General features: G+C 32.7%; 1 protein-coding gene across 1 annotated transcript in view; it reads right to left on the bottom strand.

Moving 5' to 3' along the window:
- Positions 1 to 22,471, bottom strand: part of TAOK1 (TAO kinase 1) — a 136,194-nt gene that overhangs the window by 46,500 nt on the left and 67,223 nt on the right. Inside the window, 6 exon segments of the mRNA XM_081027076.1 lie at positions 7,176 to 7,267; positions 9,731 to 9,844; positions 11,796 to 11,892; positions 12,423 to 12,468; positions 13,760 to 13,861; positions 16,736 to 16,807. Coding sequence (XP_080883202.1) covers positions 7,176 to 7,267; positions 9,731 to 9,844; positions 11,796 to 11,892; positions 12,423 to 12,468; positions 13,760 to 13,861; positions 16,736 to 16,807 — 523 coding nt within the window.

Below are 22,471 nucleotides of genomic sequence, written 5' to 3' on the forward strand. Positions count from 1 at the left end.
AAATGTGTATTGCTTATATAAAATTAAATTCTGAGTTGATTTTTGTGTATGGTTAAGACACTGGTCCAGTTTCATTATTTTGCAAGTGGCTGTCCAGTTTTCCCACCACCATTTATTAAAGAGACTGTCCTATTCCCATTGTATATTCTTAGCTCCTTTGTCATAAATTAATTGACCACATATTCGTTATTTCTGGGCTCTATATTTCATTCAGTTGATCTATGTGTCTGTTTTTTTATGCCAATACCATACTATTTTCATTACTATACTTTTCAAATATAGTTTTTTTTTTTAATTAATTTTATTGGGGTGACAATTGTTAGTAAATTTACATAGATTTCAGGTGTACACTTCTGTATTACATCGTCTATAAATCCCATTGCGTGTTCACCACCCACAAATATAGTTTTAAATCAGGAAGCATGATGCCTCTAGCTTTGTTCTTCCTTCTCAGGATTGCTCTGTTTATTCGGGATGTTTTGTCGTTCCATACAAATTTTAGGATTGTTTATTCTATTTCTGTGAGAAATGTCACTGGAATTTTGATAGGGATGGCACTGAATTTGTAGATTGCTTTGGGAAATATGGACATTCTAACAATATTAATTCCTGTATTGAGCACAGAATACCTTTTCATTTATTTGTGTCTTCGTCAATTTCTTTCATCAATGTCTTAAATAGTTTTCTGTGTACAGGTCTTTCACCTCCTTGATTAAATTTATTCGTAGGTATTTCTTTTTGAAGTGATTAGAAATGGGATTTTCTTCTTAATTTATCTTTCTGATAGTTTGTTATTATAGAAATACAATTGTTTTATATATTGATTTTGTATCCTCTAACTTTACTGAATACATTTATTAGTTCTAACAATTTGTTGGTGGAATATTTAGAATTTTCTATATATAATATTATCTGCAAACAATTTTATTTCTTCCTTTCTGATTTTGGATGCCTTTTATTTCTTTATTTTGCCTAACTTCTCTGGGTAGGATTTCCAATATTCTGTTGAATAAAAGCGGCAAGAGTGAGCATCCTTTTCTTGTTCCTGATCTTAGAGGAAAACCTTTTAGCTTGTCACCATTGAGTAAGATGTTAGCTGTGGGCTTGTCATATAATGGCTTTTACTGTGTTTAGGTACATTCCCTTTACACCCAGTTTGTTGAGAGTGCTATAAATGGATGTTGAATTTTGTCAGATGATTGTTCTGCATCTATTGAGATGATTACAAGATTTTTACCTTTCATTGTGACACTGACTGATTTGCAGATGTCGAACTATCCTTGCATCCCTGAAAAAATCTCACTTGATCAAGTTGCACGATCTTTTTAATGTATTGCTGAATTCAGTTTGCTAATATTTTGTTGAGGATTTTTGCATCTATGTTCATCAAGGGTATTGGCCTGTAATTTTCTTTTCTTGGAGTGTTCTTGTATGGTTTTGGTATCAGGGTAATGCCTGCTTTATAAAATGAATTTGGAAGTATTCCCTCTTCTACTTTTTGAAGAGTTTGACAAGAATTGGTATTAAGTCTTTAAATGTTTGGTAGAGTTCACCAGTGAAATTATCTGGTCATGGACTTTTGTTTGTTGGGAAGTTTTTGATTGCTGATTCAATCTCTTTATTAGTAATCATCCTGTTTCGATCTTCAATTTTTTTATGATTCAGTGTTGGTAGGTTGGATGTTTCTAGAAATGTATCCATTTCTTCTAGACAATCCAATTTGTTGGGGTATAATTGTTCATACTATAATTGACCCTTGAACAACAGGAGTTTGAACTGTGTGGGTCCACTTATACAAGAACTTTTTTCAATAAATATATTGGATGTTTTTTTCTGGAGATTTTCTTACTACTGTGAAGTAACCGTATCAATTACAATAGGCTACCATAAAGCAATTATACTGCTTAGTCTTTGTTATTGATGCATGAATCGTTATACTTGTAAATAAATATCCATTTTTCATGTTATACATTTTTGATGTCTAATATTAGTAACATGTATAACATCTACAATGTTTTGTATCATATTAGACAATACTGATGCAGGTACCGACAGAGGATTCACCTTCTAAACAGATGACACAAACTTAAGGTATTGATAAATACAGGACTGTACTGTAAATTTATTTTCCTTATGATTTTAACATTTTTTCTCTAGCTTACTTTATCATAAGAATACAGTATATGTCACATATAAAATATGTGTTGACTATTTGTTATTGGTAAGGCTTCCAGTCAGAAGTAGACTATTATAAATTTTTGTGAAATTTTAAAAGCTATACCTGGATTTTTGACTATGTGGGGGTTGGCACCTCTAACCCTCACGTTGTTCAAGGGTTAACTGTAGTCTGTAATGATCCCATATATTTCTGTGGTATCAGTGGTAATGTTTCCTTTCACTTCTGATTGTATTTGAGTCCTTTTTTATTTCTTGGTGAGTCTAGCTTTGTCTATTTTTTTTATTTTTTCAAAATCACTAGCTTAGTTCCACTGATCTTTTCTATTGACTTACTCTGCATTTCATTTATTTCCACTCTGATCTTTATTTCCATCCTATTAACTTTGGGCTTAGTTTGTTTCTAGTTCCTAAAGGCGTAGAATTAGGTTATTTGGGATCTTTCTAATTTCTTCACGTAGGCATTTATCACTATGAACTTCCCTCTTAGAACTGCTTTTGCTGCATCCCACACATTCTGGATGTTGTATTTCTATTTTCATTTGTCTTGAGACTTCTCTCTTTTGATTTCTTCTTTGACCCACTGGCTGGTTGTTCAGTGGCATGCTGTTGTTTTAGCTTGCCCCAGTTCTCTTCCCTTCCCATAGACCACAGACCACTCTCTTGCTCCCAGGAACACTCCTGGGAGGCCAGCTCCCTCCCTCACGTTTGAGGGACCCCTTGGGGTTCCTCATTCAGTCAGGACTTTGCACATCCAGGGGCTCGAGGTCCCAGGGCTACGCCTCCCTTTCCAACCTCACTGGCTCCCAGTGCGGTGGCAATGGTAGATTCTGTGACCTGACCTGAGTGCCCTAAGACTCGGGCCTTGCCTCCCTCTCAGCGCGCGCAGGGAACCTGGCTACCCTGTCCCGTGATCTGTCCCATGACCGGAAGTCTTGACCCGGCGCCTCTCCGTCGGGTGGGCCCCTCCCCTCCCCTGCCTCCTCCCACAAGGTCGCCACTTGCCCTGGGGCCCTCACAGACCCCCTGTCCTCGTGGCCTTGGAGATGAGGGGCTTCACTATTCGCCCTGCTGTCCCCAGACACCACTCCCGACCCCAGATCTTGCCGCCTGGCCCCTCTAGTTCGGGCTAGGCTGTGGCTGTCCAACCCCTCCCCCACAGGAAGTGTCCGTTCCTGGTCAATCTCCCCCAGTCGGCGAGCGCGGCGGCCTCTCCAGGAGCAGCCGTGCGGGCGGAAACTTGTTGCGTCAACCCTGGGCTGAGTGACCCCCGCATCGAGGATGGGGAAGACTAGGTACCCTGGAGCCGCGGGAGAGGCTAAGGCAGTTTGTGTGCCTATGTCGTAGAGGCGCCGACCATCTAAGGGGTCTGTATGTCCTTTGGAGTTCTGCATCCTGTAAGTGACGGCGGCCATGTGCGAGGAGAACCAGCGAGACCAAGGTAAGAAAGGAGGGAGGCTTCCGGGCGCCAACCCGGGAGGTACGTACCTAGCTCCCCTCCGCGCCAGGGCCTCAGATCGGCTCACACCCAGCCTCAGAAACCTGAACAGACCCTCTCCCCCACTGAGACTCCTGAATCTGGGACCCCCTCCAATTCCACTGCCCCGCACCACGGCGTCCACCCCCATGCCTCCTGGCTCCTTCCTTTCCAGTAGCGTGTTGTTTAATCTCCATGTATTTGTGAAGTTCCAGTTTTCTTCTTGTAATTGATTTCGAGTTTCGTACCATTGTTGTTGGAAAAGATGTTGGATATTTCCAATCTTCTTAGATTTGCTAAGACGTGTTTTTGTGGCCTAACTTATGATCTATCCTGGATAACGTTCCACGTGTGCTTGAGAAGGTGTATTTTGTTGCTTTTGTTTGGTATATTCTGCATATGTCTGTTAAGTCAATCAGGGCTAAGTGTCATTTAAGGGCAATGTCTCCACTGATTTTGTCTGGATGATCTACTGATTGATGAAAGTAGGGTATTAAAGTTCCTTACTATTATCATTGTATTGCTATTTCTCCCTTGAGGTCTGTTAATATTGTTTTATATATTTAGGTGCTCCTATGTTGGGTATATAAATATTTACAAATGTTACATCTTCTTGTTAGATTGACTGCTTTTATCATTATGTAATGCCCTTCTTTGTCTCTTATTACAGTCTTTGTTTTAAAGTCTTTGTCTGATATAAATTTAGCTACCCTAGCTTCTTTCGGTTTACATTTGCATGGAGTATTTTTTTCCATCCCTTCACTTTCAGTCTTTGTGTGTCATTTTATCTGGAGTGGGTCTCTTGTAGGCCTCATATAGGGGAGACTTATTATTTTTTTTTATCCATTTAGATACTCTATGTCTTTTGAATGAAGAATTTAGTCCATTTACAATTAATTTATTGATAGATATGTATTTACTGCTAATTTGTTCATTGTTTTCTAATTCCTTTGTTCCCTTCTCTAGCTGTCTTCCTTTATGATTTGATTTTCTGTAGTAGTATGCTTACAGTCCTTTCTCTTTTGTGTATCAACTATAGGTTTTTGCTTTGTGGTTATCATGGGGCTTACGTAAAACAACTTATAATAGTCTAAGTTGATAACTAAAGTTGAATGAATTTTAAAGCTCTACATGTTATTTATTCCCCACACACCCCTTATTTTTGTTGTCATAATTTGTATCTTTTTATCTGTATCCATTAACAAATTACTGTTGTTATAGTTTTTATTTTCTTTTTACTCCTTCATATATTTCTGAAATTTAATACCCTTAACATACACTTTTATAATCAGAAAAAAATAGTAAATTTTATTTTTATAAAGGCAATTGTATAATTATGCACATAGCCTGAAGAACAACAAATTAGGGATCTTTTTCATCAGATTTATTGCAAACAAACATACAAACTCATCTATGAAAAATCCTGTACTTTTAAGATTTCTTGGTTGTTAATACATAAACAAATTATTTCAATCTTTATGATAACAAAAGTTATGAGTGCACCATATTTATTTAGATCTACATTTATCAAAACCAAGGATAGTACAGTTGATTTGCTTGTTTTCTTACCTATAAGGAAATAATTTGCTTTAATTCATTATCCCTATTTAAAAAAACATGTAACATATATTTCCCAAGACTGCAAATCTAATTTGCATTGAAAATCTTGTCTCTAGACCTGTGTTGTCTAACAGGGTATCCACTAGCCACATATGACTATTTAAATGCAAACTTATTTAAATGAAATAAAATTTAAAGTTTAGTTTCTCAGTTGCACTAACATTTCAAGCCCTCAAAAGCCATGCTATGTAGAACATTTCTGTCACTGCAGAAAGTTTTATTGGCCTGTGCTACTCAAGACTTTTCCCCTGAAACCAGAATCAGTCTTAAAACATAGTTCCTGACTTAGCACTTCATAATTCAAAACATGTGTCAGTAAAATCTTAAAAAGTGATTATGAAAGATTTGAAATGTTGAAAATGACAAATGTATGCCAAAACTCTACTGTGTTACTCATTTAAAATTATGTAAAAGCAGTCACATCTTGTGAGGTTGCTTTGTTACAAGTCTAAAAACTCACTGTGAAGGAATTCCATTTTATGAACTATAATAAAAATATAGAAAGCCTAGAAAAATGAGCCATTTCACAAAAACTGCATAGTTCAGACATTTTTTTCTGAGCAGTACAATTAGCCAATTAATACTTTCTAATCAAGTAAATACTAAAATATACCAGTGATATCTAACAGGACCATTAATGCAATTTCACTATCACCAAGGGGCACAGTATGTAAAAATACCCCATCGGCAAAGTACGTTAACTAGCTTCTCTACATTTATACCCAGGTTTCTTAAGAAATTAACTATGATCTATCAGTAAGAAGAATCAAGGGTAAAAGAATAGAGTTTAGACACTTAAACATACTTTGAAATGGAAGAAACATTTTATAAACCTCAAATTGAGACCAATAGATCAGAAGAGAATGAAATTATGATAATCTCCAAACCTCTGCTTATCGATGTTGTCAAACTTTAAAATAAATATGATACAAAGCCTGAAGGAAATGGTTAATGATATAGGAATTCTTACAAAAGCAAAAATATTTAAAGATTATTTTGGAAAAATACTAGACGTAAGATAGAAACAGTCTGGTTATAATGGATATTATAATATTCATGTATCATGTATAATGATAAGCAAACTTTACTTTTATTTTACCTCAATTTCCCTACTTGTTTTAGAAAACTATTGACAAAATCCTGGTTGATAATGATTTATCAAAATTACACATGAATTTTACTTTTAATACATTATTTTCAATCCTTGGTCACTACTAAAATGGTTCAAATAAGTATTCCCAATATTTCCCACTTTTAAATAAAGTTAATGGAATAGTCTTGTAAGATGGAAAAAAAGGAAGGGATATTGAACTAATGGCGGGAAGCTTGAGGGAATCAAGAGCAAGAAGATAGTCATCATTTTTAATTACAGTGACAGTTCAATTACCCACCTGGCTCACTTACAGCTGGAATGTTAGTCAAGTTATGATGGTCTACTGCCTCAAGAATAGTTCCATTTATGGACAACAATATAAAATGTGTCCATAAAATCAAACTGCTACAATATGGTATGCAGCCTGACATCTAATTCTCATACCTAATTCAAGGTCATAAATGTACTAGGTAGGGGTAAGTAGTTCATGAATGCTTTACAGACTTTCAAAAATGGTAAATCTAGTAATTATAGGCATATTCTAGGTGTTTAACAAGTGCTCATTAATGTTAGACATAGATACGTCAAACTTAATACTACAGTGGAAAATTATTTTAGACCTAATTTAACAGAACAAATATACCTACCATATATATATATAAATGACCAGACCACCAAAGTGAAAAATTTAATAAATTTATTGCTCCTCATAGTAACTGACATAAAAAATGAAAACCTATAGTTTGATACAGAAATTGACGTAAAATATTGATCAAAACTTACTACATGGTAATAAAAAAGAATACTTACCTAATTCAATACATGTTATTCCAAGAGACCATACATCTACTTTGCCATCATACTGTCCTTCATCCATGGCTAAAATTACTTCTGGGGCCATCCTAAAACAAAATGTCATTTAAATTCCAGTAAAAAAAATATATACTATTCATTAAAAATATAATGACCATCTATCTACATGGAAAACACCTGTGTCAATTGCAAACAATATATATCTGGACATAAGAATTTTTATAATGGGAAATGAATGCAATATAGCTTGCAAGGTAAATATCTACCATTGCACAGAGAGTGTGAGACTCATTCTCACCATCTGTCATGATCATATACCAGCATCCTAAAGGAAGGATGCCCCAGAGCAGGGTTGTATTCTGCATCTGTTCAAGTTTGCAGATCTAATATTGTATATCCTGGAGGCCAGTGGTTCTCAAACATATTGGTCTCAGGATCCCATTACAAAAGTCTCATTTTTGCTAGAAAGATCGAATTGTATCATTGGCACTAAATACCAGCAGTTATTTTCCGTGAAGTGACCAGTTCACTCCATTTATTTCACAAAATACCTGCCACAATAACCAATACTGAATAATAATAGTTTGTCAGTTTTTCTTTCAAATCAGAATAATGTTCTGTGATAAAAGTGGCTAAGGCAGCTCACAACTAAAACAATCAGACAATTATCAAACTTACAGGTGTCTTGGTTATAAAATGAAACGATAATTCATGTCTTCAACTAGAAGATGGTACTTGATGGTACTTTAACCTTACGCTTTATTTGCATTTGATGTTAAGCACAGTAGACACTTAATACATTTGCTGACTGCTTCAATAAGGTTGTCAACAGGTACCCCTGTGTGTATGTATGTGTACCCATACATGTGTGCATGTAAAGACATAAATATGTCTACTTCCTGTGTTCCAGATATACCATATACAAATTAACAAATATAAACTTTCAATTGTCAATAACAAGGTGTTTCCAATGTGTTCTTTAAGATGTTGAAGTAAGTTTTTGAAATTACTAAGTTAAAATTAAACTAGTAGTTTTGTTTTTTATTGTAAAACTTCCTTTTTAATATCTAATATGAATCATTAATTTCTAAAGAGGGAGCCACTAAAAAATATTATTTGCTCACAGAATCCTTTTTTTATACATGGGAAGAGGACTCTATTTAAACTAGGGTCCACATAAAAAAATGTTTGGTGTTCTAGAGCAGTGGTCTTCAAAATTTTTTTAATTCATTTACCTGCAATGAATTTATTGAAAGATATGTATCCCCATGCACATTTTTGAGTTGATATCTAAGTTTTATAAATTTAATAGTTGCAAGGATAGTTGCACTGCATACACACATACATAAACACACATATAGTATATTGTATATGTGCTTTAAAGATATTTAAAACTAGAAGCTGCAAAATTAGCTCAATTTATCAAATACACTGCCATGTAACAATTAGCAAAGCTAGTCTTCATGGTCATATCAATCAGTCAAATCAGAATCATTTCTGCCAGAAAAAGTCTGACTTCATTTTTCAATACAAATAACATGTTAATGTGTACCCATGACAACCATTTCAGTTATGAATTCTACACTAGAAAAAAAGAAGGGAGGGAAGATAATTAGGGAGAAAGAAAAAGCAAGGAGTAAAAGGAAGGGAAGGGAGATGACTGGAAAGGCCCAAGGCCTTACCAAGAGTTCGTGTCCCGACTCGCAATATTTCTCATAGATGCTATATATTTTGTAATTGCCCCTCTGGTGTAGCTTTGAGGCTTTTACATCCCAGAGCAATGCATCAATGTAATATCAAGATGACTAACAAGCCTTTCTTTTATAAAGCAGGAGAAGGGAGATTTGAAAGGTACGTGGGGAAAAAAAAAAAAGAGTACTGGACCTAAGATACCACTCTCAGCATACACAGAGAAAGAGGACACATATGGATAGAAGTTGAAGATCTGGAAAATTATTCCCTTCAATTTTGCATACATTAATATTGAATTACTTATGGTTAAAATTAGATGTCTAGAATTTGCTTAAAAATAACTTAGGGGGTGGAGAAAAAGGGGAGAGGAGTGAGTACACAGGGTGGGAATGAGAGAATGGTATGTGAGCCTTCATTATACTCTTGTGAACGTTTATATAAACTTGAAATTCTCCATGTATTAAAAACAAAACAAAAACTCCAAATTAGCTACCAGTCTTGAGGTATTCTTAGTCTGGAAATCACTGATACACAGTAAATATAAACCTAGAGAAAACACAGATTTCCACTTAGTATTTCTGTCTTCTCCCCACTTCAATGTTTATTGAATTTTTTTCAGTCCCGTACCCAATATATGATACAGATAATAATAGGAAAGAAAATACAGGGGACAAATGAAAAAGGAGATGCAAAGGCAGCACTCCAAACCTATATTTGAAATTAACTATAATGCTTAAAGTTAAAATGTCCAAAATAGCATCATTATATTTTCAGGAAAAAGATAAGACATCTGAAAAAAGTACAACCACACATTGCCTATTTCAATTATGAGGATCAGTACCAGATAGGACTATTCTTACCAATATGGTGTTCCCACAAAAGAATTGGCAGGAGATGCCATGGAAGCAGATCCAAAGTCAGCAAGTTTCACTTGACCTGGTTCTGTCAGAAGAATATTTCCTGCTTTGATATCTCTGGGTTTAAGGAACACAGAAAATTATTTCTTTTTCCTTCATTAGACTGTGTTGAATATGATTTTTAAAACAAATCAAACAAAAGTTTGTAAAGTAGAGAAGGAAAAATCAAAATAATTAAGTTCTAGGATAATCTCTTAATTGGGATAGTAAGCGTTAAGATCCAAATTAGAAAACAAAAAATACAGAATTCATATAAATATACAGGAACAATTTTCTAAAAAAGAAAATAAAAACAGCAGTAAAAACAAAAGATAGAAAATAGGTAATTGGAACATATAGTCTATATTTAAGTTCCTGTTTATTGGTACAAATAATGTTTTTAAAAATAGAATTTAATTAACTGACCACTTCATAATTGTAAGATTTCTGAGTACTCCACTTAATGTAAAAAAAGAAATTCAGGTCCCCAATTTTTTTCATTAAGTTTTTTTTTGAAGTTTAAGTATAGTTGGTATATAATCTTACATTAGTTATATAAGTTTCAGGTATACAGTATAGTGATTCAACATTTTTATATCTTATAGTGATCACCTCACTAATTCTAGTAAACATCTGTCACTGTGCAACCTTATCACAATATTATTGATTATATTCCCCTTTCCGTTTTAACCCATCCCCACCCCCTCCCTTCTGGTAATCATCCCTTTGGTCTCTGTTTCTATCAGTATTTTTGTTTTGTTTAGATTCCACATATAAGTGAAACCATATGGTATTTGTCTTCCTTTGCATGACTTATTTCACTTAGCATAATACCCTCTTGTCACAAATATGCCCCCAATTTTTAAAATAGGACTATTTTTATCATTTTCAAAACTTAGCTTAATTCTTATAACTTAACATGAAATGAAAATTGGCGCACATAATGTAATATAAATAATTCCAAATTTACTTTCAATCTTACTTTTCTAAATCAGCAAACATACTATCCACACAAACTAAGAAAATTACAGATATTTATATAATAGGATTGTATGTCCAAAGGGTACCATAATATACTTAACCTTTCCAAAAAAAGACTATTTCTAAGCACTTGTCGATTCTCACTGTAGTATTAAAACAGATAATTCTAAATCTATTTTCCTTCCATTTGTTTTCTAAAATCGGAGATGCACTTTCAAGTTAAGAAGACCTTAGGTTCTAATTCCATCTCTTCTATTCACTTACTTATTACTAGCAAGTGGGTTTCTCTTGGAACTTTTCTCTTTACTATCCTACCTAAAAAAAGATACCCTATTAACTCATACTAACTCTACTATACAATTTCAATATGTATTGCCTGGTTCACATATATAATCGAAAAATGTTAATTTTCTTCTAAAACAGGCAAAACCAGTACCAATGCTAAAAATTATCATAAAATGATATAATTGTAAAGTTTCTATTCATTGTCAAGGATTATCAAGGATTAATACTCAAAAGTATAAAGAGTCTTAAGTAGCTTTTATATGCCCATGTCATGGAATCAATGGAACTAATGTGGCATATGAGTTAGCAGGAAGACAAAAGGTTTGGTTTAGTTTTAGTCTAATCTATCTGGCTTTGTGAACGTTAGGAAATTGATCACAAGTTGGGGCATCAGTTTCTTCATCTGTAAAATTTTTAAAAAAGACAACATAATCCCTAATGTCCTTTCCATTTTGCAAATTAAATAATTCTATAAATTTCTACCCCAAATCTATAAAATGCACATACTTCAGCATAAGTATACTTCAGAAAGCCCAGCAGCATGTGTAGACAAAGATAAAAATTATCCAGAACAAAGAGACCAAATATATTATTAGTATGTTCTTTTTAAAGCATGGACAATCTAAAAAATAGGAGTTTATAAGATACTGAAATGCTTTTATTTGGCTATAACCAACGAAAATTTAAGGGTTAATGAGTTCCAGTGTTGAAAAATGCAACAAGCTATTTGATTGTTAATATATGATAAATTTCGAGTGCTTACCTATGGATCATGGTATGAGAATGTAAGTAGGCTAATCCCTGGAGAGCACCATGTGTAATTGCTGCTATTTCCACTTCTTGTAATGGCTTTTTGTGAACTTAAAATAAGAATTTATTTGAAAATAATTATTACATAGAACATTTTTGTTTTTAAAAATAAATATACATATCTAATATATGGGGCAATTTTAAACACATTTAGCAAGAAGGGATTTGCTTACCAAGCTAAAACAAGGGTATTGAACGTTATAACTAGTATACAGTTGTGCCTAGCTGTATAGTTCACAGCTGATTTTCTTCTAAGCTAACAACATATAACAATTATTTGGTGATTATAAAAATAAAAGTAACATGTGAGAATAATATCTTCATTCTGAACAGAAGGAACAGATCAAGCTGAATGACAAAGAATGCAGAAAAATGCTTGTTAAGTCACAATGAGAGAAAATTCACCTATTTTATGCTACTACATAACATTTAGTGAGGACAGTGCATACCATGCTGAGAATCTAGAAAAGACTAAGGTTTTTACTTTTTTGGAAAGTTTTTACATTATTTAACAAAGCTCTTACTGAATTCTCATTTTATTTTGCTGATTTTTTTTTCTTAATAACTAAAGGAAACCTACCTTCCAGTAAATCTGAAGCAGATCCTAAACAATATTCCATTACAAGCTATATGGGAAGAAAAATATAAAGGCATTAAAATACATTATTGAAAAGATTCTATTTGAGATAAAATAAATTCACCAAGGAGATTAAGAAGACAGTTTGAAGTAAAACACACTCTAGTTATCATTTACCTTAAAAAAATAAATATTTATTACTTAGCAATTTGTTAAATACATATATAAAGTTAAGACAATGATATACTAATCTTTTATAATATCAACATGTAATCACTTGTACAAAATGTATATTTCATATATAATTACTAAAATTATAAAGGAATATACATATTGTTACTATTAACCTACAGTAGCAATACAATTGTCAGTAAGCAGTAAACTGTCCTCTGGAACTATATGTACAAAGCTTAGGTTACAGTTTAAATGTTTCATGTCAAGCAAACATGGAGCACCTCCTATGTGCCAGGAATTTTATATATATTAATTTAATCCTTACAACTGCCTTATGAGGTAGGTAGACCTTATTGTCTCTTTGTTTTATAGAGGAGAAATTTGAGAGCAGAGAAGTAACCAGCCCATGGTCACTGCTTTTTCTTTAACCACAGCCTCAAGTTTAGAAGTATCACCACATCCACCACCACCACCATAATCAAACAGGACAGAAATGCACAAATCATTACAAATCCAAATCTAAGTTTGGTACACTAAAATGATAATTAGCTGTGGCTTATTAATTATTCAAAATAAGGGCTCATTCCTGTTTAAAGAAAATTTAGTCTTTCTCTTAAAGGATACAGTTACTATGCCTATAGTATTCAGTGTAGGATCACTACCTTGTCACCTCAGTGGTAACAACAGGGCAAAATTAATCTCCACTTCTTGTAATAAAGTGTATCAATTTTCTACCTTTAGTATTATTCAGCCAAGGAATCATAATCAGTTCAAATTTCACCAAGACTCCACCAAGAACTTTGTGGTTAGATAGATTACAATACATTTATGTAAAAATATAAAATAACCCTCTTCCTCGAATAATAGAATTGTTTTCACAATGTTTGCTAAACCATTTAGTCGTTTGACAAATAACTAAAAATATCAGAGAACATTTTACCATGCACATACATAAAGCTCAGCTAAATCTCTAGTAAACTTGCAAAAACTGTATTATCTCTTATTGCCTAGGAGTTCTAGGAAAAGCTGCTCTTCCTTTCTTAAAATGAAATAACATTTCGAGGTGTTTTTGCAAGCTTCACACGACCATTTTGAGACATTCTTAAAATAATTAATTCTATGCCAAACCCAACTAAAATTACAGCAAGGGGAGAGCAAATACCTACCCATGCTGTGTGCTCACGTAAATAGCAGCCTTTGTATTCTATACTATTGGGATGTTTTATTCTTTGTAGAAACTTGACTTCCTTAATAATATCCTGCCATTTCTGTGGGGCGGGGGAGAGGGAATAAAGGAAAGAATTATGCACAACTGCTTTTCCTTAGAAATTTATATATAAAAAAAAGTAATTACTAGATTAAGGTTTAATGAGAACGTACAACTTTATTTGTAGCATTTAGATTAAATGTCAAAATAATAAATTTAAAAGAAATTACATTCATATAGTTTACAACTCAATTACATAATTTATAAAATTATTTCATTCAAGGTAGGGCAAATTTTAATTTCATAAAAGTTATCATGAGTTATTAAAATTTTACAACCACACACTACACATGCTGGTGAAAACTATATACCATATTTAGTCATCTTCAAAATTCAACTTCCTTTCGTATTTGCAGCTTTAGTGACATATAACTTACATACCACAAAGTTCACATACTGTGTTTTTGGCCTCTATCTTCTACCACATGTTAAGGTTTTGCTTGTTTCTTAAACTCAAATGAAATAATTACTTTTGAGACATAAATTCATAAATGCACACTTTCTAAAATGGTAATGAACAGTTAGTTATTACATACCTTGTTTCCCCGAAAATAAGACCTAGCCAGACCATCAGCTCTAAGTCGTCTTTTGGAGCAAAAATTAATATAAGAGCCGGTCTTATTTTCATATAAAACCAGGCTTTACATAAGACCGGATCTTATGTTAATTTTTACTCCAAAAGATGCCCTAGAGCTGATGGTCTGGCTAGGTCTTATTTTCGGGGAAACACAGTAGGAAAGTTCATAGAAAAAAACAAGTAGTATGAAAACATTTTCCTATATATTTTACTAAGAGCATTGCTCACTGACACCTACCAGGCGACACAGATATAGCGTTGGCCATAAACAATATACTTAGGCCATATCCTAAACATAGTTACTACTCTTAAGCAACCAGGGAACTCTAAAAATACAGGAACTTGGGTCTATAAGCTTAGTAGGTATTGTTCTTGTTTTAGTTTTTTCTAACTTTACCACTGAGTTGGTAAAGGCAGGAAAACTAGCATAATAGAAAACTTTAAGAAACATTTTGTACTAGAATTTAAGATCATATATCTCCTATGTTATTTCACAAGCCTTCAACAAAATACAGCAAAATAGGTTCACAGGGTTTTATATAAAATGTGTAAGATATAAGATGCTAAATTCAGACAATGTTTCATGAGCTTTAAGTTTCAAATTTGAATGCTCTGGGAGGCAAACTCAAAACAGAACAAAACAAAAACCTGTATTCTTCAATGTAAAAAAATTTTCATGAAGAACACTAATATTAGATGTGAAAAGATGATGCCCTAATTGAAACTTTTTGTTTTACGTGTAACTAACTAGACTCCAACATAGCACAAGTCTGCCTGTGAAAACCAGTTCTAAACTTGTGCTATATAATTGTGAATAAAATAAGAGTAAACTTGAAATTAAAGACTGATTTAGTAATTCAACCTCTAGGCATAAAACCCAAAGTACTGAAAGCAGGGATTCAAAGAAATATTTGTATATCCATGTTCATAGCTGCATTATTCACAATAACCAACAGCTGAAGTAACTTAAGTGTCCATTGACAGATGAGTGAATGGATAAACAAAATGTGATGTTTTATACACACACACGAATATTATTATTAAAAAGGAAATTCTGACATGTACTAAAACATGAATGAGCTTTGAGAACATTATGTCAAATGAAATAAGCCAATCACAAAAGGACAAATACTACATTATTTCACTTACGTGAGTTAACCGATAGTAAAATTATGAGACAGAAAGTAGAATGGCAATTTCCAGGGACTGGGAGGAGGAGGGAATGGGGAGTTACTGTTTAATGGGTACAGAGTTTCAATTTTGCAAGATGAAAAGATTTCTGGAGATAAATGGTGGTGATGGCTGTACAGCAATGTGAATGTCTTTAATGCCACTGAACTGTACACTTAAAAATGGTTTAGATGGTAAATTTTATATTATGTATTTTACCACAGTTAAAAATAATTAAAATTTTGGGGAATGCTGGATGGCTCAGTTGGTTGGAGCGCAAGCTCTCAACAACAAGGTTGCTGGTTCAATTCCCGCATAGAATGGTGGGCTGCGTCCCCTGCAACTAAAGATTGAAAACGGCAACTGGACTTGGAGCTGAGCTGCGCCTCCACAACTAGACTGAAGGATAGCAACTTGACTTAGAGCTGATGGGCCTTGGAAAAACACACTGTTCCCCAATTTAAAAAATTAAAATAAAAAATTAGTTGTCCATCATAATTTTAAAAAATTAATTTTTTTAATAAATTAAAGATGGACAGATCCTAGATTTAGAAAGTAGACTACATTTTATAAAATAAATTCATGCAATTAAATGGAATAAATATAATTTCCAAAGAACTAATCAGAATGAATATTAGCAAACTATGTATACTCAACATAGTATCAATAATTTTATATTTTGTTTTTTCAGATTATTATACACTGCCTGTTTTTCAGACTAGATAGATATATATTGCCTCTTGTTTAAATTTTGTTTAAAACAGTGCTTAAACAATCTTAAACCATTAAAAAATTATATCCAATATATTTACTGTCAAATACATCTTAGTTTACTATTTTAGAAACTGATAATCTATAATAAAGTAATATATTAAAACACCATTTAAAAAATTAAAAGCAGGGGGCACAAGTTGGGAGGTTTTTGGGATGCCAGTAATGCTCTGTTTATGGCTCTAGATATTCAGTATGTGAAAGAAATTTTACTGAGATATACACTTAATATTTGTACACTTTTCTTTATGTATGTTATACTTTTTTGAACAATTCCCACCTATTCCCACTTAAAAATAGTATGTCTTTCTCTAACATACTTTTAAGAATGTACATGTAATTTTTTTTCACACCTACCTCAGTAGACTGCTTTCCACTGTAAGACATTTTCTTGATAGCCACCACTTCATTGGTACGCACGTCTCGTGCCTAAAAAAAACAAAACCATTGTAAATCTCGGCAGTCATTTCTCTGAGAATAAAAGCATTTGTAAGCTACCATGTCAAAAAGGACATCAACACTGTTTTTAAAGAACATTAAAACAATAGTAACTATATTATCAAATTATCCAAGAGCTGGTACTTTGGAAAGAAAAAAAAGTAGGCTTATTTTTGAGTAATCTTGTTAAGAGGAAAATACAGAAATTTGAATAGTACTATAAACAGAGACAAAATAAGACTAGTATATACAAGTCTATGGTAATAAATTTTGAAATCTCAATGCAATGAACAATTTTCTAGGAAAGAATAAATTATCAAAACTGATCTAAAGAAGAAAATGTGAGTAAAACAAGCAATGGTAGCAGACTGAAAAGAATACCAATAAATTATCTTTAAAATAATCTTGAGTGGAAAATAGTTTCACCAGGGGAATTTTCCAGGACATAAGAGAAACAAGAAAACTATGCCATTAAATTTATAAAGCCAGTATAACCAATAACTAAAATTTCACAAATAGCACAAAACAGAAAGTTAGGTACCAATTTCATTTTTAAATATACACAAGAGAATTCTAAATAAAATTTAAAAACCAAATATTACAGGGCATTAAAAGAAACTCATTTGGATAAAACATATTATAATCACAGAACTGCAAAAAATTTTGATACTAGGAAGACATTTAATAATTCACATTTTTAAAAAAGTCAAAGGGGGGGGATATGATACAAAATAATATAATTAATATATATAACAATATAACATAATATAATACAATATAAGGTGAAAATACAGGAAGATCCCTACTCTAAATGTATTCAATTATAGGAAAGGCCATACTCTTAAAAACCCCAATAAGAAATGTAATTCCTCAACATGATAAATCATGCCTATTGTAAACAACAACTAACCGGGATTAAGATAAGACTGCTAAAATACTATCACAAGTAATTATTTACGACTTGTGGAAATTCTGAAAAAAGTATTAAAAATATAACAGAAACATAATAGTTAACAATTTGGGAAACGAGCCAAAGTCTCATTATGTGTTTAAAAAAAGGATAATTTATATTAAAAAGACACAAGAGAATAGCTGAAAATATTTAAAATGAGTTCAGTAAAAGGGTCAGAACCATCTCAAATCGTCTGTAGAAAGAACTCATGTTCAGTTCAGACTTGAATGAATTCCCAAAGATAAAATGTTCTAAAATTAGATTATGGTGATGACTGCAAAACTTGTATTTACTAAAAATCAATGAAATGTGTACCCTTGAATTTGGGGAAACTTCATGTATGCAATTTATGCTTCAAAAAACTTGTTAAAAAAAATAAAGACAGCATATATTATATGTATAAATTAATACCTCACTAGAGTTGCTTAAGAAAAAAAGACTATTAAGTGGGTTCTGGGAACAGCTAATAACATTTCAATTTCAATTACTAGTGGATTGGTTAATGGAAATTTACACCACTTATTGTAAAGGGTGAAGTGGATCTATCCATGTAAGTCTTGCTTGAATATGAATTTATTTTTCCAAAATGTTCTCTGGTTATCTGTCTGTGAGCCCCTTGATTTTAATCAATAGGTTTTAAACAGCTATATTCTTTTATAACAGCTTTATTGAAATATGATTTACATACCATAAAATTCACCCATTTCAATGTGTACAATTCAATGGCTTTTAGTATATTCACAGATATATGCAACCATGACTACAGTCAATTTTAGAACTTACATCACTTCAAAAAGAAACTCCAAATTCCTCATTTAAAAATGATTAAATGGTAAATTTCATATTATATGTATTTTACCACAATGAAATTTTTTATCTGTTAAAAAAATAAAAACAAACAACCATATCCTTCAGCTATCACCCTCCTATCCCTTTTCCCCACCCCTTCAGCCCTAAGCAACAACTAATCTACTTGGTATCTCTTGAGAGATTTGCCCATTCTGGACATTTCACATAAATGGAAGCATACAATATGTGGTCTTTTGTGATTGGCTTCTTTCACTTAGCACAGTGTTTTCAAGATTCATGACTAATGAAGTGGAGTATCTTTTCATGTGCTTCTTGGTCATTTGTACATCTTCTCTGGAGAAATGTCAATTTAGATCCTTTCCCAATTTTTAAATTGTGTTGTCTTTTTTTTATTATTGAGTTGTAAGACTTCTTTATATATTCAAGACACAAGTTCCCTACCAGATACCAGATATAAGTATTTTTTCCTGTTCTATAGGTTGTCTTTTCACTGTTTTGAAACATAGAAATTTCTAATTTTGATTGTCTAATTTATCTATTTCTTGTTGCTGCACATGCTTTTGGTATCACATCTAAGAATCCTTTGCCAAAACCAAGGCATTCAGATTTAGCACTATGCTTTCTTCTAAGAGTTTTATGGTTTTAACGGTTACATTTAGGTCTTTGATTCATTTTAAGTTAATTTTTCTATATGGTATGAGCTAAGGGTCCAATTTCATTGTTTTGCATTAAACAGCTACACTTTTAATTAGTCTAAGATAAAGCTTGATTTAAAAGTGGGTATACTAAAGTGATAAATAAATAAATAAACAAATAATAATTTAAAAAGTGGGTATACTAAATGTATCCTGGATTAGATTTGAGAACAGAAAAAGAGTGAAAAAACTGGGAAAGTCTGAATAAAGTTTAGTTAGTAGTATTGAATCAGTGTTGATTTCTTAGTCTTAATAAATGTATCATGGTTATGTAACATGTTACCATTACGGGAGCTGGGTGAAGGTTATGAGGGGAAAACTTTTTATTATTATAAAATTTTCTACAAATCTAAAACTGTTTTTAAATAGTAAGTTAAATTTAAAAGTGACTAATTTATTAAAGTCCAAACTTATTAGTAGTAATATATTAAATTAAAATTAAGCGATCAAATTAAAAGGAGATATGAATTTTGCTTATGTCTAAAAAATGAAAAAAATAAAAATATTTAATGTCAACAAATATGTTTATTCCTCCCTTCAGGATCACTTATTGTGCTTACTTATCATGTCTCATTAGTCTCCTCTAATCTAGAACAATTCTTTAACCTTTCTTTGTCTTTCATTATACTGGCAGTTTTAAAGAATATACCATGGAATTTTATAGAATGCTACTAAATTTGTACTTGTCTGACATTCCTTCAAGATTAGATTCTGGTTGTATATACATCCCTGGACAAAATACTATGAGAGTGATATTGTGTCCTTTTCAGGGTACCATATCTGGAGGTATACAATGTCTGTCGGTTCTGTATTGGTATTATTAATTTTCATCACCCACTCTAAGGTGCTGTTTTTTTCCAATATATATGTGTATAGTTACTGTCTCCTACGTTGTATCTAAGAAGCAATCTGTGGAGAGATACTTTTAAATTATGTAAACATCCTGCTCATCAAACTTTCCCCCTGGATTTAGCAACTATTTAAGATTCTAGCCCCAAACAATTTTTATGATTACAAAATGCTGATATTTTCCAAAACTACCATTTATCAGTCAGCATTCTAAAGAAGAGGCCTCCCTTTTCATCCATCCCTCCCTCATCCATATGGAAATTATGGATTCCTATTTTATTTGATGGCTTATAATTCATTACTATCATTATATTGAGGCTCAAATTATTCCACATTTAGCCAGTGGGAGCCTCTTCAAGCTGGCTCCAGTGTCCATTGACAGACCCCATCTTTTTTTTAAAAAAGGATTTTTTAACTTTCTGTCACAAGATGTTCTAAGGCTTATCTTTTTATGTTCCCTGCCCCCACAATAGAATGAGCCATTCCTCCAAGGAGTTCTTGTTCTTTTTAGTGAAGAATTCAAGATCTGAGTACTAAGTATGCTTATTGCTACTAGAGTGTCAGCATGCGTATTGCAACTAGAGCAGGGGTGTCCAAACTTTTTTCAATGTTTTTCACCAAGGGCCATATGCGGTAAAATATACAAACATCCGGGCCACTCACTGGAGGTGAAGTACGCATTGCCTCACTTGGTTTATTTAAGTAAACTAAATATATTTTTGGAATTTGCTGCGGGCCAATTAAAAATGGATTGTGGGCCGCAGTTTGCCTGGGGGCCGCAGTTTGGACACCCCTGAACTACAGTCTTGCAGAAGGTAATTAATTAGTTTGTATTAATTAGAGCTAAATAATTAGTTCATATTAATACCTCTAATTCCTATCTAATTCCATAAGGGTTTTTTCTTACCGTCCCTGATTCCATATTTCTATCAGTGGATCTCAGCTGCAACAATTATTTCCCTTAGTACTTCTATATTTAATATAAGGAATTTTTATTCTTGTTATATATGTGTATTTCTGTGTGTGTGTGTGTGTGTGAGAGAGAGAGAGAGAGAGAGAGAGAGCGAGCACGCCAGAGAGTCATGTTCCTGCTGAAACTTCCAATTCCAGTCCATCGCCACAGGGTTATTTCTAGCCTCCCTTTCCTTACGTACAAATAAGGAATTTGCTTCTTTCTTGGACTGGAAGAAAACTGGTTCTCATAATCTACAATACATTTACTTCTTTACTTAAATCTACATATATACAGCAGTTTCAGAACTGCTAAACCATATCCCTGTGAGAAACAAAGTAACTAGAGTTCCTTTTGTCTTTAGCTTGAAGAGTATTGAGCCAAAATATTGTTTCCAAAATAACTTAAGATTAGTTCTTTTCTTTCCCACCCACTTCTCTGTGTTTGTTATTTATAATACAGTTAGCTTCATTTGTTAGTCTGTATTCCATTTGGGTTTCCTCTATATCATAACTTTTTTTTTAATGAACATTTAAATGAATTTAGGTAAAATTCACTCTTTGTGATGTACACATTAAAGTAAATCAAAATTTTTGGCACTTATGAATAAAATTACCATCAATATTTACAAATAGGTTTTTGTGTGAACTTGAGTTTTCATTTCTCTTGGATTAATATCTAGGAGTGGGAATGCTGAGTCATATAATGGTATGTTTAACTTTAATTAAAAAACTGCCAAACTGTTTTCCATAGTGACAAGACCATTTTGCATGAGATTTGCAATTGCTCCACACACTCACTAGCACTTAATACTGCCTATATTTCTTTCTTCTCGTCTTTATTTTTCAGCCATTCTAATAGGGGTGTAGTGGTATCTCATTGTGGTCTTAATTTGTAATTCCCTAGAGGACTACTAATGTTGAATATCTTTTCATATTTTTATTGACCAACTGTATTTTGTGTGTGTGTGTGTGTGTGAGATGTGTTTAGTTAGACCTTTTGCTCAATTCTTATTTTTGAGTTTTGAGAATTCTTTATGGTCTAGATACAAATTTGTTGTTGAATATGTGACTTGCAAACATTTTCTGCCAGTCTGTGGCTTTCCTTTTCATTCTCTTAACTGTATCTTTCAGAGAGCAAAAGTTTTAATTTTGATAAAGTTTAATTTATAAGCTTTGTTTTTTGTGGATAATGCTTTTGGTATCCTATCTATGAACTCTGCATAATTCAGGGTAATAAAGTTTTCTCCTATATTTTTATCTTAGAAGCTTTATAGGATTATGCTTTACATTTAGACTATGGTGCACTTTGCATTAGTTTTTATGTAAGGTGTGAGTCAAAGTTTACTTTTATGCATGTGGATGTGTAGTTTCTCTGGCAGTATTTGTTGAATTTCT

Source organism: Rhinolophus hipposideros (assembly GCF_964194185.1).
Source record: "Rhinolophus hipposideros genome assembly, chromosome: 20".
NCBI lineage: Eukaryota > Metazoa > Chordata > Mammalia > Chiroptera > Rhinolophidae > Rhinolophus > Rhinolophus hipposideros.